The sequence below is a fragment of the Cherax quadricarinatus genome, chromosome 15 (genome assembly GCF_038502225.1).
Source record: "Cherax quadricarinatus isolate ZL_2023a chromosome 15, ASM3850222v1, whole genome shotgun sequence".
NCBI lineage: Eukaryota > Metazoa > Arthropoda > Malacostraca > Decapoda > Parastacidae > Cherax > Cherax quadricarinatus.
Window position 1 is genome coordinate 1,023,348 of NC_091306.1, and position 16,445 is coordinate 1,039,792.

Below are 16,445 nucleotides of genomic sequence, written 5' to 3' on the forward strand. Positions count from 1 at the left end.
CCTAACCGACTCAAGTACCGTCCCTCACCCGTCACTGCCTACCCCGTCGTTCCTCACCTACCGATCACCCTGACTACCAGCCCAGCCACCCTTTACCCACTCACACTACCCGCCTAGCCACCCCTCACACCTCTCATCTACCCAATCGCTCCTCGGGACTGTCAGAGCCGGGCTAGAAACTATTTATGTGCTGTGAGACAGCCATCATGTGTACGCCAGCACTGCCCCCATCCAGCACCACCCCACACCTTCCCCACACTCACCCATCCCAACACCACCTCACCCCCACTCACCTAACGCAAGCTACCACACTCCCACCACCCCACCTCTAATCCCATCTTACGTCTCAATTCACCACACCCTAACAAGCACACCCTCCCCCTGCCCAACTCACCACGACCCCACCCCACTAAGCTGAGCCCCACCCACCACGCCCCTTCCACTACACACTAAAAATATTTCCGACATCCCGAATAAAAAGTTGCCAGTTGATCCTTGTCATCTGAGAGCTGCTAAATGTGTTTATGTTATATTTAGATTTCTGAGTCGTTGTAGGTCAAATCTATTCATTTTATGTTTGCTGTGACACGTGTTTGCGTGTGTTCACTTATTTGTGGCTATGGGGGGGTCGAGTCTCATTTCTTGGCGCCGCTTCTTAACTTTTTGCGACTGGTTACAAGTCTTACGCTTCGTGGGCCCTATTTATCTATTCTTTAAACTGTGTATGGTGCTTGCTTTATCACCTCTTCATCTAAGTCATTCTACATTCTGCCCATTCTGAGATTAGACAAGTGCTTCCTAAATCAAAGTTACTCATTTGAGTTCAGAACCTCAATTAGTGACCGCAAGTTCAGTAACCCAGTTTTCTATTAGTCTGTTCCAGACTACACTGTCAATTCCTCTGTGGATTTTGCACGTTATTATCATGTCTGTCCTAACTTTTTTTTCTAAGGTCGTTAGTTTGAGTTCCTTATGATTCTCCTTGTAGATCAATCCCCTGAATTCTGGGACCAGTCATGTTGCAAAGCTTTGGACTTTCTCTACTTTCTGTATAGGCTCAATCAGTTGTGTTGTAGGTAGATGGCGCACAGAATAAAACTAACATATGTCGTTTATAGAATTGTGAATTATTCTTTTTTAAGATTCCTAAAAAGCCTTTTAGTTAGCTAGGCATACATGTGCCTCCGGTGCTATTCTGTTGTTATGTGCCTCCAGCGATATGTTACGAACTATGCTTACCCGATAAGTATTTTTCTTGCTGGAGGTTGGCAACTTGTCTCCATCCCTCTCCCAGGATCGTTCCCTCGTCAAACTCGTGCTGGTTGTCTTTTATGAATCTCTGGTGCATTATATAGCATTTATGTCATTAGGTTCATCTCTGTTTATCCCTCTCTATTCTGGAGGCTCCATTAACATAGAGTTAACAGTACCATGCTGTTACTGGGGCAGGTACAGAGCCTTATGGCACCCCACTTGTGACATCTTCCCATGAAGACATTTTTCCTCTCATAACTATTGACATTTTCCTCTCAACAAAATGTCTCTCATTCAATGTAATATTTTTTATCAAATTTCTCCTATATTTTCAGTTTCCAAATTAGTCTTTCATGGAAAACTTTATTAAAAACTTTCTTAGTCTAGATAAATACAATCTATCCATCCATTTCATTCTTTAATAACTTAATAATAACTTAACAAAGTTGATATACTTGAATGTGCAGTCCGTAAACCATTTTTTTTGTAGCATTTAGCAAGTTATTATTTACTAAGAGTTTAATTCACTTTAGTCATACTTTTTTTTTTCAATAATTTTATAACACTTGGCTCTACCCAACTTATTTCTAGTGTTTCCCTTTACAAAATTTCTTTCTTCCTCTCTCTCCGCACATTTGTGTATTGATTTCTAGCTCCCTTGAATCTCTAGGTTTCTGAATTAGTTAACTTCTTATACTGATTCCAAGATCATTCACATACATCAAGGGTTTATGAATACTACACATACAGAACTTCTCCTAAAGTTCACATACAAACGTTCACATGCACCATTTATACTACAAGCGTTCACGAACTACACAATGAACGTTCACACAAGCAACGTTCACGTATACTAACACATAACAGACGTTCATATACACAGATATAAATAAAAAGACGTTCACATTTACTACACATACAACAAACGTTCATATACAACATAATCATAAGATACTGTATCAACGCCACCGACAATTTTTTAGGAGTGTCAGAACATTAGAACTGATGAAGCCATTCGTGGCAAACCATTTTTCTTAATAAACGTCCTGAACTCCAAATAAATGACCTAATCTACACCTTGTTGGTGTTACCACACAGTTAATGAACGAGTTTTGTTCCCCCCACACTTCTACTACTCTGTTTTTTGGAAAAGACGAGTGAGTACCTTGTGCTTATTCATGGAAGACGGAGCCTCCACCAGTTTTTGTGCTGAATGACCTATATGGGTTTAGCGCTTCAGAAAATAAAAATAAAATGTGATTATAGATGGTAACAAGACACCAAGTTGACTGACATCTTTCACCAGAGGTTAGAGCCAGCTGTACAGTTATCATATAATGAATATAACCAGAAGTCTCGTGAGTCAGAGTAAATAAAATTAATTCCACTCACCTAAGGCAGTGAATATTTTCCTTAAGCACAAAATCTAAAATTCAGTACTACCATCAGATTTAAATAATTTACAGAAAATATGACGTTGAAGTCTTGACTACAAGAAACTATTTCAAATGCATTAAATACCCCTCGCATTTAACAGGCTCTCCTCATTTCCTTCTGTAACCTCTGACTTCCTCGCTTCCGTCAGCCATGAAGAAGGTGTTCCAGATGTTTGACCAGGGCAAGACGGGCTACGTCGAGTGTAACAAGTTTGTCAACATCCTCAACACTCTCGGTCAGGCCTTCGACGAGGATGAACTCAAGGCCAGAATTGCCGAGAATGACCCCAATCGTGAGTATTGGATATCCGGTGGGTGGCTTGCATTCTTTCAGGTTCGGCAAATTATAATGTGCAAGATTAGTTTGTTTGACTACAGCTTTCATAAAAACTGAAGTTACGAATAGTGAGATCTGAAGTAAGACATACTGACACAATATTTTTATGTGTTTTTTATAATTTCATTGAAATACGCTTGCTTTTGAATATTATAAAAACAAAACATAAAGAAAAATTATTTTAGCATTTCAACTATTCTGAATGATTAATAACATAGTCATCCAACTTACCCAAAGTTCGCCGCTTGGATGGTTATTCTCTCTTCGAGTTCCTCTAAGTATTTCAAAGATCAATAATACAGCTAACCTTCTAGGTGCATGTAGATACATGGTAGCTCGTTCTGCACCACAGTCTAGTTCGGCTCACAGTCGAAGGACCCGGATTCGATCCTGGAGATAGGGGCGTATTACCTTATACCTCAGTGTTAGCCGACTGTTGTGGGTCGTATCTTGGAAGACAGAGAATACCTTATATAAACTTGGGCTTTTATATGAGCTGAGGAAGGAAAACATCCCTTAATCTGTAAATTGTATTGTGTAAGCAAATATAGAAAATAGTGAATGCATGTCTTCGGAAACAGAGGAAGGCAAAGTTGACTTCGAGAGGTTCTGCGCCATCGTTATGCCCTTCCTGGAGGAGGACGATGACGAAGCCATGCACGAGGAGCTGAAGGAGGCCTTCAGGCTCTACGATAAAGGAGGCAAGTACTGTAACACTATGTTTAACTCGCCGGAACTTATCCTTCAGGAAATAATTCATTGGATAATCCTGTCCCTTTTCGAGAGTAAAAATATTATTATTATTATTATTATTATTATTATTATTATTATTATTATTATTATTACATTATTATTATTTTAACTAATCGTTGATCCATAAATATGTTAAACAATTTTTTTCTAAATATGATTTAAGCCGGTTTAAAAGCTCACCATAGTTAGATATTTTTAGGAAATTATAGTCTCAATTTCTGTTGTTTATAAGAAGTGTGTTTCTCGAGAGATGAACACATTGTTTTGTGTTTGCATGGTGCTACTGGCGTCCCAGTTTTAGTTTAGTTCACCCAGACTTAGAAAGTTCCATTCTCTATAAGGTGTCCGCATATTCTCCAGTTTTATCTATATATTTTTAATCTTTATGGATTCAGTTGTTAAATAAAGCTGATGATTACATTATAAAATGTTCACTATCATAGCCATGTTTTTTAAAGGGGCTGACAGGTAAGCCAGCGGAAGGCCATGGTCAGATGACCAAAAGCTTCGGCTGCTGGTCATATGACTAAGACCCGCGTCAGAAAACACTTGTCATGTTTCCTGACAAACTTTACCTAACCTAACCTAGATACTGCTTAGAGGAGTAATATTTTGAGAAGAGATTACGATAAAAATGGGAAATAATATCACATAATGAGTTCTGGCATGAACGCCATTTGATTATCACAAGCTTCTGGAGCTCTTAAAATTTGTTAAGGAAACAAGCCATTACTAGTCAATCGTGGCGGATATACGAGCTGAAGTATTTATATACCTATAATGGGAGACTTCCTATAACACGGCGGTGTTGGGTTGAATAGTGCCATGAATACGAGAAATTTTCCTTTTGCTCCTATAATCAAAAGATATTCGTATATTGATTAGTGATAGGTTATATGGGCTATATACTACCATTTACTACCGTGTTGGCGACGCTTATGGGCTTATCTGTCGTTTTCTTCTTTACTTAAAATACTTACCTTGACTTCTGGCACTTAGGGCCGTCGCTTGGCTGATCCTGTATCTCCTGGCAGGACCATGTTTCCAGACACATCAGCTTGGGCTCCTCTGTATTTCAACTCCTCATTGCATTGCTCATAAAGGCCTACTCTTGCAACACAAAAGGCCTTGTGCAATACACACACACACACACACACACACACATATATATATATATATATATATATATATATATATATATATATATATATATATATATATATATATATATATATATATATATATATATATATATATATATATATATATAATACAAGATCAGCAAGTACAGGGACATTAGCCAACAGTATCAATTTGTCCCAGTGGTATCAGAGACCTTGGGATCATGGAGAAAAAATGCCACACGTTTCCTTAAAGAATTGGGTTCCAGACTCATCGACACCACCAGGGACACAAGAGCAGCCACTTTCATGTTCCAGCGCCTCAGCGTCGCCATCCAGAGGGGAAATGCTTGCTGCATACTTGGCTCACGTCCAGCCTCGGAGGAGCTGGAGGAAATTCATGATCTTTGATACATTGTGCCATTGTATTCATGTGTATGTTTTTTTCTGTAAATGTATTTTGTTTATTAATAAATGTTCACATAGAATAAAAAATATATAGGGGGTAGTAGGAGAAGAAAATATTCAAACAGCTCCGGGGAGAACCTTGAGTTTTCCCTGAGGTACGTTTATTGTCTTCTCTGAGGATGAGGGTCCCCATTCCAGCTATAGAGGTGGTACTTCCTTATATATATTATATATATATATATATAAATATATATATATATATATATATATATATATATATATATATATATATATGTATATATATATATATATATATATATATATATATATATATATATATATATATATATATATATATATATATATATATATATATATATATATATATATATATATATATATATATATATATATATATATATATGTCGTGCCGAATAGGCAGAACTTGCGATCTTGGCTTAAATAGCAACGCTCATCTTGCCATATAGGACAAGTGAAAATTTGTGTATGCAATAATTTCACGAAAATCATTCTGAAACTAACGAAAAAAATATATTTCACTGTGTTTGTTTAGTATTAAATTATTGTAAACGTCTTTAAAATATATTTAGTTGGGTTAGGATAAAATAAATTGCTCTTGTTATAATAAGGTTAGGTAAGGTTTCTAAGTTTCTTTTGGTGCAAAATTAAAATTTTTTACATTAACATTAATGAAGAAAATATATCTTTAAACGTATAAGAAAAAATTTCAGAAAGGACTTAATTTTAAATGAGTTCTTGCTAATTGACCAGTTTTACATATTCGGCACGACATATATATATATATATATATATATATATATATATATATATATATATATATATATATATATATATATATATATATATATATATATATAAATAAACAAACCGGCCGTATCCTACCCAGGCAGGGTACATCCCGAGTGTTTATGACAGAAAAAAGACACCAGCAATCCTACCATTATGCAAACCAATTGCAGGTTTCTGTTTCACACTCACTTGCAGGACGGTAGCATCTATTCTGAGCTAATATTTCCTGTTTCAAGTATTTATGACTGTATTCACTCCATTTCCTCCTTCCTTGGTTATTTTTAAACGTTTTATCTAATTAATTTATCTAACTGTAATTCAGTTTGTATGTCCTATATTCCATACGGTTCTGTATTATGCACCTGCCATTACCATTACAAATTACCATTACAATTACACATAATGTAATGCAATTACCAGTAACAGTACCATTATAAATACCATTTTCAGTATAATATCATTACCAATTCTATTACCATCCCAAATAACAATACCATTACTAACAACATTACCTAAATCATTATCAATATCATCACTTAATACCATTATTAATTCCATTACAAATACAATTATTAGTAGTTTTATCACTACTTATTATTTATAGTTTCACCAGAATTATTATCAACACAATTCTGTCCAAGTTTCTTAGTTTCGCTCTCAGAGAAAGCACACATTTGCTAATCAATCTGTCTTTGTACCATCTCGGTCTGCGTCCACGTCTCTCCCTTTATCTCTCTGCATCCACGTCTTTGCTTTAATTTTTCTGCGTCCACGTTTTTGCCTTTAATTGTCTGCGTCCACGTCTTTGCCTCTATCTGCCTGCGCTCACGTTTCTGCCTCTTTTCGTGTGTCCACGTCTCTACTTTTTAGTTCTCTCTCTCTCTCTCTCTCTCTCTCTCTCTCTCTCTCTCTCTCTCTCTCTCTCTCTCTCTCTCTCTCTCTCTTTCTCTTTCTCTCTCCTCCATTCCCTCCATCCTTCCATCCCTTTCTCCTCCCTTCCTCCATCTCATACTTCGTTCATCAGTGATGCTATTCCTGTCTTCAGGTGATGGCTACATCACCACGCAGACGTTGAAGGAGATCCTCAAGGAGCTGGATAACAAGCTGACGGATGAGGACCTTGATGGTATTATTGACGAGATCGACGAGGATGGTTCTGGCACTGTTGATTTTGATGGTGAGACAAAGAGACAGTGACTGGAAGATTATATATATATATATATATATATATATATATATATATATATATATATATATATATATATATATATATATATATATATATGTGATAAGATCACACTAAACAGGTGATTTCAGAATATGCAAAACAACCACTGTGGAAGAATAGTGAAATTCCAATGGCTTTCGTGACTTCTCACATATTCAAGGAACTATATGATATAGTTCCTTGATAAGGTGAGAAGTCACGAAAGCACTTGGAATTTCACTATTCTTTCTCAGTAGTTGTTTTGCACACACACACACACACACACACACACACACACACACACACACACACACACACACACACACACACACACACACACACACACACACACACACACACACACACAGCATTCCGGAACAGCATTCCGACATCTTAATAAGGAATCATTCAGGACCCTGTACACCGTGTACGTTAGGCCCATACTGGAGTATGCGGCACCAGTTTGGAACCCACATCTAGCCAAGCACGTAAAGAAACTAGAGAAAGTGCAAAGGTTTGCAACAAGACTAGTCCCAGAGCTAAGAGGTATGTCCTACGAGGAGAGGTTAAGGGAAATCAACCTGACGACACTGGAGGACAGGAGAGATAGGGGGGACATGATAACGACATACAAAATACTGAGAGGAATTGACAAGGTGGACAAAGACAGGATGTTCCAGAGATTGGACACAGTAACAAGGGGACACAGTTGGAAGCTGAAGACACAGATGAATCACAGGGATGTTAGGAAGTATTTCTTCTGCCACAGAGTAGTCAGTAAGTGGAATAGTTTGGGAAGTGATGTAGTGGAGGCAGGATCCATACATAGCTTTAAGCAGAGGTATGATAAAGCTCAGGCTCAGGGAGAGTGACCTAGTAGCGATCAGTGAAGAGGCGGGGCCAGGAGCTCGGACTCGACCCCCGCAACCTCAACTAGGTGAGTACAACTAGGTGAGTACACACACACACACACACACACACACACACACACACATATATATATATATATATATATATATATATATATATATATATATATATATATATATATATATATATATATATATCTTTCAACACACCGGCCGTATCCCACCGAGGCAGGGTGGCCCAAAAGGAAAAACGAAAGTTTCTCCTTTTACATTTAGTAATATATACAGGAGAACTAGCCCCTTGCTCCCGGCATTTTAGTCGCCTCTTACAACACGCATGTCTTATTGAGGAAGAATTCTGTTCCACTTTCCCATGGAGGTAAGAGGAAATAAACAAGAGCAAGAACTAGAACGAAAATAGAAGAAAACCCAGAGGGGTGTGTATATATATATATTCTTGTACATGTATGTGTAGTGTGACCTAAGTGTAAGTAGAAGTAGCAAGACGTACCTGCAATCTTGCATATTTATGAGACAAACAAAAGACACCAGCAATCCTACCATCATGTAAAGCAATTACAGGCTTTCGTTTTACACTCACTTGGCAGGACGGTAGTACCTCCCTGGGTGGTTGCTGTCTACCAACCTACTACCTATAATATATATATATATATATATATATATATATATATATATATATATATATAAATATATATATATATATATATATATACATATATATATATATAAACTAAAAGAGGAGGCAGTTAGGGTAAGATATAAACAGCTATTGGAGGATAGATGGGCTAATGAGAGCATAGGCAATGGGGTCGAAGAGGTATGGGGTAGGTTTAAAAATGTAGTGTTAGAGTGTTCAGCAGAAGTTTGTGGTTACAGGAAAGTGGGTGCAGGAGGGAAGAGGAGCGATTGGTGGAATGATGATGTAAAGAGAGTAGTAAGGGAGAAAAAGTTAGCATATGAGAAGTTTTTACAAAGTAGAAGTGATGCAAGGAGGGAAGAGTATATGGAGAAAAAGAGAGAAGTTAAGAGAGTGGTGAAGCAATGTAAAAAGAGAGCAAATGAGAGAGTGGGTGAGATGTTATCAACAAATTTTGTTGAAAATAAGAAAAAGTTTTGGAGTGAGATTAACAAGTTAAGAAAGCCTAGAGAACAAATGGATTTGTCAGTTAAAAATAGGAGAGGAGAGTTATTAAATGGAGAGTTAGAGGTATTGGGAAGATGGAAGGAATATTTTGAGGAATTGTTAAATGTTGATGAAGATAGGGAAGCTGTGATTTCGTGTATAGGGCAAGGAGGAATAACATCTTGTAGGAGTGAGGAAGAGCCAGTTGTGAGTGTGGGGGAAGTTCGTGAGGCAGTAGGTAAAATGAAAGGGGGTAAGGCAGCCGGGATTGATGGGATAAAGATAGAAATGTTAAAAGCAGGTGGGGATATAGTTTTGGAGTGGTTGGTGCAATTATTTAATAAATGTATGGAAGAGGGTAAGGTACCTAGGGATTGGCAGAGAGCATGCATAGTTCCTTTGTATAAAGGCAAAGGGGATAAAAGAGAGTGCAAAAATTATAGGGGGATAAGTCTGTTGAGTGTACCTGGTAAAGTGTATGGTAGAGTTATAATTGAAAGAATTAAGAGTAAGACGGAGAATAGGATAGCAGATGAACAAGGAGGCTTTAGGAAAGGTAGGGGGTGTGTGGACCAGGTGTTTACAGTGAAACATATAAGTGAACAGTATTTAGATAAGGCTAAAGAGGTCTTTGTGGCATTTAGTGATAATAATAATAAAAATATATATATATATATATATTACCTGGAGTTTACCTGGAGAGAGTTTCGGGGGTCAACGCCCCCGCGGCCCGGTCTGTGACCAGGCCTCCTGGTGGATCAGCCCCTGATCAACCAGGCTGTTGCTGCTGGCTGCACGCAAACCAACGTACGAGCCACAGCCCGGCTGATCAGGAACTGACTTTAGGTGATTGTCCAGTGCCAGCTTGAAGACTGCCAGGGGTCTGTTGGTAATCCCCCTTATGTATGCTGGGAGGCAGTTGAACAGTCTCGGGCCCCTGACACTTATTGTATGGTCTCTTAACGTGCTAGTGACACCCCTGCTTTTCATTGGGGGGATGGTGCATCGTCTGGCAAGTCTTTTGCTTTCGTAGTGAGTGATTTTCGTGTGCAAGTTCGGTACTAGTCCCTCTAGGATTTTCCAGGTGTATATAATCATGTATCTCTCCCTCCTGCGTTCCAGGGAATACAGGTTTAGAAACCTCAAGCGCTCCCAGTAATTGAGGTGTTTTATCTCCGTTATGCGCGCCGTGAAAGTTCTCTGTACATTTTCTAGGTCGGCAATTTCACCTGCCTTGAAAGGTGCTGTTAGAGTGCAGCAATATTCCAGCCTAGATAGAACAAGTGACCTGAAGAGTGTCATCATGGGCTTGGCCTCCCTAGTTTTGAAGGTTCTCATTATATATATATATATATATATATATATATATATATATATATATATATATATATATATATATATATATATATATATATATATATATATATATATAGTTCCTTGATAATGTGAGTAGTCACGAAAGCGCTTGGAATTTCTCTATTTTTTCGGAGTGGTTGTTTTGCATATTCCGAAATCACCTGTTTACTGTGATCTTATTGCATATATATATGTGTGTGTGTGTGTGTGTGTGCTCACCTAGTTGTACTCGCCTAGATCAGGTTGCAAGAGTCGAGTCCAAGCTCCTGGCTCCGCCTCTTCACTGGTCGCTACTAGGTCACTCTCCCTGAACCGTGAGCTTTATCATATCTCTGCTTAAAGCTATGTATAGATCCTGCCTCCACTACATCGCTTCCCAAACTATTCCACTTCCTGACTACTCTGTGGCTGAAGAAATACTTCCTAACATCCCTGTGATTCATCTGTGTCTTCAACTTCCAACTGTGTTGCTCTGTCCCATCTCTGGAACATCCTGGCTTTGTCCACCTTGTCAATTCCTGTGTGTGTGTGTGTGTGTGTGTGTGTGTGTGTGTGTGTGTGTGTGTGTGTGTGTGTGTGTGTGTGTGTGTGTGTGTGTGTGTGTGTGTGTGTGTGTGTGTGTATGTGTGTGTGCGTGTGTGTGTGTGTATACATATGCATATGTATATTTACGTATAAATACGTACATGTTTGAAATGGCTCAACAACTGTCTCCTGTTTCCAATTAACAGAAGTGTTCCCAGATATCAGTCCGGGCCATTTCTCGATGGTTATTACTGATAGCTTTCACAACATATTCACTGTTAGCCAATATTACAATTATGTCGTCACCATGAATCATTTTTTTATATATTTCAGTAACAGTTTTCTGAAGATATTTTATGTGGAACCTTGTGCTTCAAAATCAATAAAACCGAAAACTTGACTTCTCTACGAAAATTAACTCTTTCTGATAGTAAGTTTTCACTCTATGGACTTATATCAATAATTTATGTATTTTGAGCACTTTTGATTGGACTTTCAAATTTCGTATTTCTACAAATGTCATAAGAGTTTCTAAAAATGATGGGAATTTTCTTCATGGTCTTAAGATAGTTAACGACACAGGTTTTGAGTAGTGGTTATGTGTCATGGGAAACTCCCTTTCCTCCAAAAAAATTAGATGAAATTCAGAAAAGCCATGTCTTTATCAGTTCGCTGGGCTATATTTGTATTTCTGAATCATTAGCTTACTGAAACAGAGTTACACGAATAGTATGTGTTTCTGTAACTACGATACCCCGATGCGGTGACTTTTCTACAATATTAAACTCATGTTTAGAAAGAAACTCCCACTGTAAGTCACACTTAACAACCTGAGACTTACAATCCGACAAGAATAAGCGTCAGGAATATTTGTCGGGCACTAATGATGATCAATTTTCCAACGCCTTCCGTCTTCAGGCAATTCAATTCAATTTTATTCTCTATAAGGGTTACAATGTGGAGTTTACAGGTTTTGGGTATTGTGTGGTTTACATGTTATAAAATACTAATTACAGAGGGGGCCACTAGGACACCTAGCATGGCTAGGTCTTTACAGGCATTGCTATGACATATAATATTTAAATAATTTATATCTATAAATGCATACGCAAGCATAGTTTTTTAAATTACTTATTCTGTTTTTTGAAATTGCTTATTCTGATCATATATCTCATGTTCTCTCATGTTTACATGTTTATTAAAATAATGTAATTGCTTTCAGTAAGTAGATTAATAATTCTGATGTCTCATCTTCCCCAGAATTCATGGAGATGATGACGGGCGAATGAGAACTGTCACTTGTAATGATATATCTACGTTCACCTTTACTATACTGTCTCTCTCTGAAGTTAACCCCTCTTCCTCCTCCTCCTCCTCTCTCTCTCTCTCTGTCTTACCTGAAGCTACATTCTGATTATTATCTACAAGCTGAACTTCTCGTCACTCGTCATCCTCGTCTTTCCCATTCGACAACTTGCTCCTCCGCAAAACTAAATTTTTTTCTACTTTCATAAACTCTATTCTTTTATCTTTTCTCCTCCTCCATCTTCTTTTCACAACTTCTTTATTCTTCATTCCCTCTTTCTTTTCCCTTGACATCTAAAACAATCTTGAATTATTTCAGTCTTTTTCTAGCACTTCTCCGCCATCAAAGTCCACCCTGATTTCAAGTCCAGCAAAATAGATCTAATTCAAAGTCAAGTGAGGTCAAGTGACCTTATTTGACTGTGTACTTTCCAGTAAAAAAAATATCAGGTGATTATTGTAATAGATAATTGTGTTAATAAATTTTTTACATATACAATACAATTTTTTTATTAACCTAAGCATAATGTTATTATATAACGTTTTACAATACTGACAACATGATGAATTAGAGACAAGTGAAACATCTGGTTATCTTCATTAGAAGATGTTTCGATAACCAGTGACTTTTTCAACTCAACAGAGATGTTATACAAAGACAACAGAAGATAATGTAACCATTTCCTCAGTCTTACAGAACATGTACAGAAGACAGTGGGAGATAAGGTAATTAGTCCCTCAGCCTAAAAACCGTTGTTCAGTCCCACTGGTAACCCACATTTTTCTACGGAAATACAAGCTATAAAAGATACAAAAAATATTGCAAGTTATTTTGCTGCCCAGAAACAAGCGAGCAGAAGGGGATGGAGGGAAGGCAGGATTGGGAGAGAAAGGAAAGTGAAGGGTGGGAGGCTGGATGAAAGGGGGAGGGGAAGTGGGGAAATGGACGAAGTGAGGAAAGGTAAGGGAGAAAGGGAGGCTAGAGAGGAGAAGGAAAGAAGTGAAGAAAAATAAAACGAAGTGAGTAACGGGACGGAAGTTTAAACGTGCATCTTTTAAAAAAATATTTCCTGTCTAATGGAACTGTAGAAATGCTGTTAATACATTACAACAGACAGCAGCTTGTCCAGAAAAAAGGCGGAAACCATGAGATTGAAGAAATCCATGCTTATTGTTCCTTATACCGTGCATAAATAACCCGCCGGTAGGAGACTGAATTTATGGCTACGTTCTGGTCTGACTTGGATCATTAACTCTGTGTGACTAATTGATAGTCCAGGTTTCAGTCTCCTACAGTTAGGTTATTTATGAATTGTTCCATTCACGGTGTTGTGCCTTCTTATTCCTTATACCGTGACTTGGTTCTAGTCTGGTCATCTACCCTAGACGTCTTAATAACAACGACCTTTTCAAGAACAACACTGGCAAGCCTTCTATCTAGTTCACTTTAGAGCTCGAGACGGCAAACTCACCTTCCTTGACAAGCTCTTCTAAAGAGCACCGAAAATGATACTCTCTTAAAGTGCAAAGGAAGCCCACTGATATGGATCACCTGAAACACGTTTGCTTCCACCCTGACACTCTTATCAAAAGAGGAGTGGCTGTTGGTTTCTCATTAAAGGTCATTATTTTCTCGAGGATAAATCCGCCTACATCACTCAAGCTTTCTCTCGCCTCCATTTTTCCCCGTTTATTCAGAATTTCAGACTCAGGGCGCGGATTATCCTATGCTCCACTCCTACAATAAATACTACTAAGAAGCAAGAAGCAGTACTTGAGTCTCCCGCGTGGTGTCGTGGTCTCTCACTAGATTCAACACCAATATAGCTGCTGTATTCACCACTTCCATTAAATACCTTACCAAGTAATGACCCTCTGTTTCTCCATCTGTTCCTGGAGCTGGAGTCTATACAATTCCGTGAGTACTTAATAAATGAGAGAAACTGGGAGGAACATGTCGTCTAAGTGAGCATCAAGATGCGTTTATTGGGATTAATAAGAAAGTAAGTTTATTCAGGAACACAGTTACATACATTATCACACATTGTAGCATATGTATAAATTACCTAGGATAATCAAAAACGTCAGTCAAAGTGACTTATATCCATTTGGGTCCTTGACTATAGCAATGCTTGCATAATCTACAGGGACACTGAAAACTGCCACATGAAATGGAGAGACGCTCAACTATACCAAATATGAACTAAGAAGGGATAGGTGATTAGACGCCTTTTTTATCGCAGTGTCTAACACTCCGGAAAAGAAAGCTTTTGCCACCAGGCTCGTGGCCTAGTTGGCATAGTTCTCGTTTCACACAGTGAAGGGTCCCTGGAATTTACCTGGAGGGTATTCCGGAGATCGACGCCCCCTCGACCCGGTCCACGACCAGGCCTCCCGGTGGATAAGGGCCTGATAAACTAGTCTGGCCGCACGTAGTCCAACGTACGATCCACAGCCCGGCTGATCCGGCCCTGACTTTAGTTGTGGAAAATTAAATTTACCTGGATGTATCTCATTAGATACATACCAGTAAATGGTAACAAAGATAATTATTATTTATCAAATTACATAGACAAGTAGGAATTTTGGGACACCTAGGTCGCAAAAAATGTCCCCCTTCGATACCTACTACTGTCATATCCACAAGTCACTCTTGACCTATATTAATTTCAAATGAAATATACATTACCAAGAATTATGGTAAACATTATTATAAATCTGTGGACTGTATGTTAAAATTAATAAATGATTACATATACACATTTATGTAACAGAAGGAGAATTTATAATCACAAGACTCACCAATTCGTCTGGAGATCACGGTGTGTCATGCTCAACTCCTACCTAAATATATAAAGAAACCTGGCCAGAATCTCAACATAAATAGACATCGCCTGGGTTAATATCCTGTTTCCATCTAATTACGGAATCCTGTCCAGTCGCCTGATTTCTCACGTTATGTAGTACTGCAATTCCAAAAATTTCGGCTCCTATTTGAGAGGTTTTAACCCCAATAAAACCCCAAGAGCTACGAAAATTATGCACATTTCATTATCGTGCTTATACCACACTCAAAAACAATGGCGTCTCCTCCCCTGCTCGTCAGCGCAGGCGCAGAGCTTCCCTGTCAATTCTCTTATTTAAAATAGTTCACTGTCTTTGAAATACACTTTAGAGCAATAGTAATGTATTAATCAGGTTTATTTACAAAGCATAATTTTGGGAAATTATTTTCCACATTAGTTATCTGTTCAGCTCCCTCTTGGAGACAACCAGGAGTCTATTGGTAATTCTCCTTATGGATGGTGGAAGGCTGTTGAACAGTCTCGGACAGTTATTGTGTTTTCTTGGATAGTTATTGTGTTTTCTCTTAGTACATACCAATGGCACCCCTACTTTTCACTGGGGGTATGTTGCACAGCCTGCCAAGTCTTTTCCTTTCGCAGGGAGTAATTTCTGCGTGCAGAATTGGGACCAGTCATTCCAGGATCATCCAGGTGTAGATTATGATGTATCTCTCTCGTCTGCGCTCCACTGAGTACAAGTCAAGTGTTTCCAGGCGTTCCCAGCAGCTAAGGTCCTTATTCGATTCTAGGCAGACGGTGAAAAAATTAGGTGTGTTTCCTAACACCGGTTGTCCATGTTCACCCATCAGTAAAATGGGTAACTGGGTGCTAGTCGACTTGTGTGGGTCGCATCCTGGGACAAAATAGACCTAATTTGGCTGAAATGCTCTGCATAACAAGCGGCTTTCTATATAGCAGCATGTCATTGATGTCAACTAGGCCTGTATACCTTGCACATGTACATGGCGAAGCTCTCGCTTCACATGCCGAGGGTCCGGGTTTAGTTCCCGGCGGGGTGAAAACATTCGACGCTTTTCTTTGCTCCTGTTGTCC

General features: G+C 38.4%; 1 protein-coding gene across 4 annotated transcripts in view; it reads left to right on the plus strand.

The window, feature by feature from the left end:
- Positions 1 to 13,031, plus strand: part of LOC128692123 (troponin C, isotype gamma) — a 19,049-nt gene extending 6,018 nt beyond the window's left edge. For 2 of the 4 annotated variants that reach the window (XM_053781138.2, XM_070085083.1), the window contains 4 exons: positions 2,840 to 2,983; positions 3,609 to 3,728; positions 7,186 to 7,317; positions 12,502 to 13,030. In XM_053781138.2, the coding sequence (XP_053637113.1) occupies positions 2,842 to 2,983; positions 3,609 to 3,728; positions 7,186 to 7,317; positions 12,502 to 12,530 (423 nt within the window). In that variant the 5' untranslated portion in view covers positions 2,840 to 2,841 and the 3' untranslated portion in view covers positions 12,531 to 13,030. Of the gene's footprint in view, positions 1 to 2,791; positions 2,984 to 3,608; positions 3,729 to 7,185; positions 7,318 to 12,501 lie in introns of all 4 variants that reach the window. The other 2 variants (XM_053781139.2, XM_053781137.2) reach the window with 2 other exon arrangements.
- The last annotated feature ends 3,414 nt before the right edge of the window (positions 13,032 to 16,445 follow it).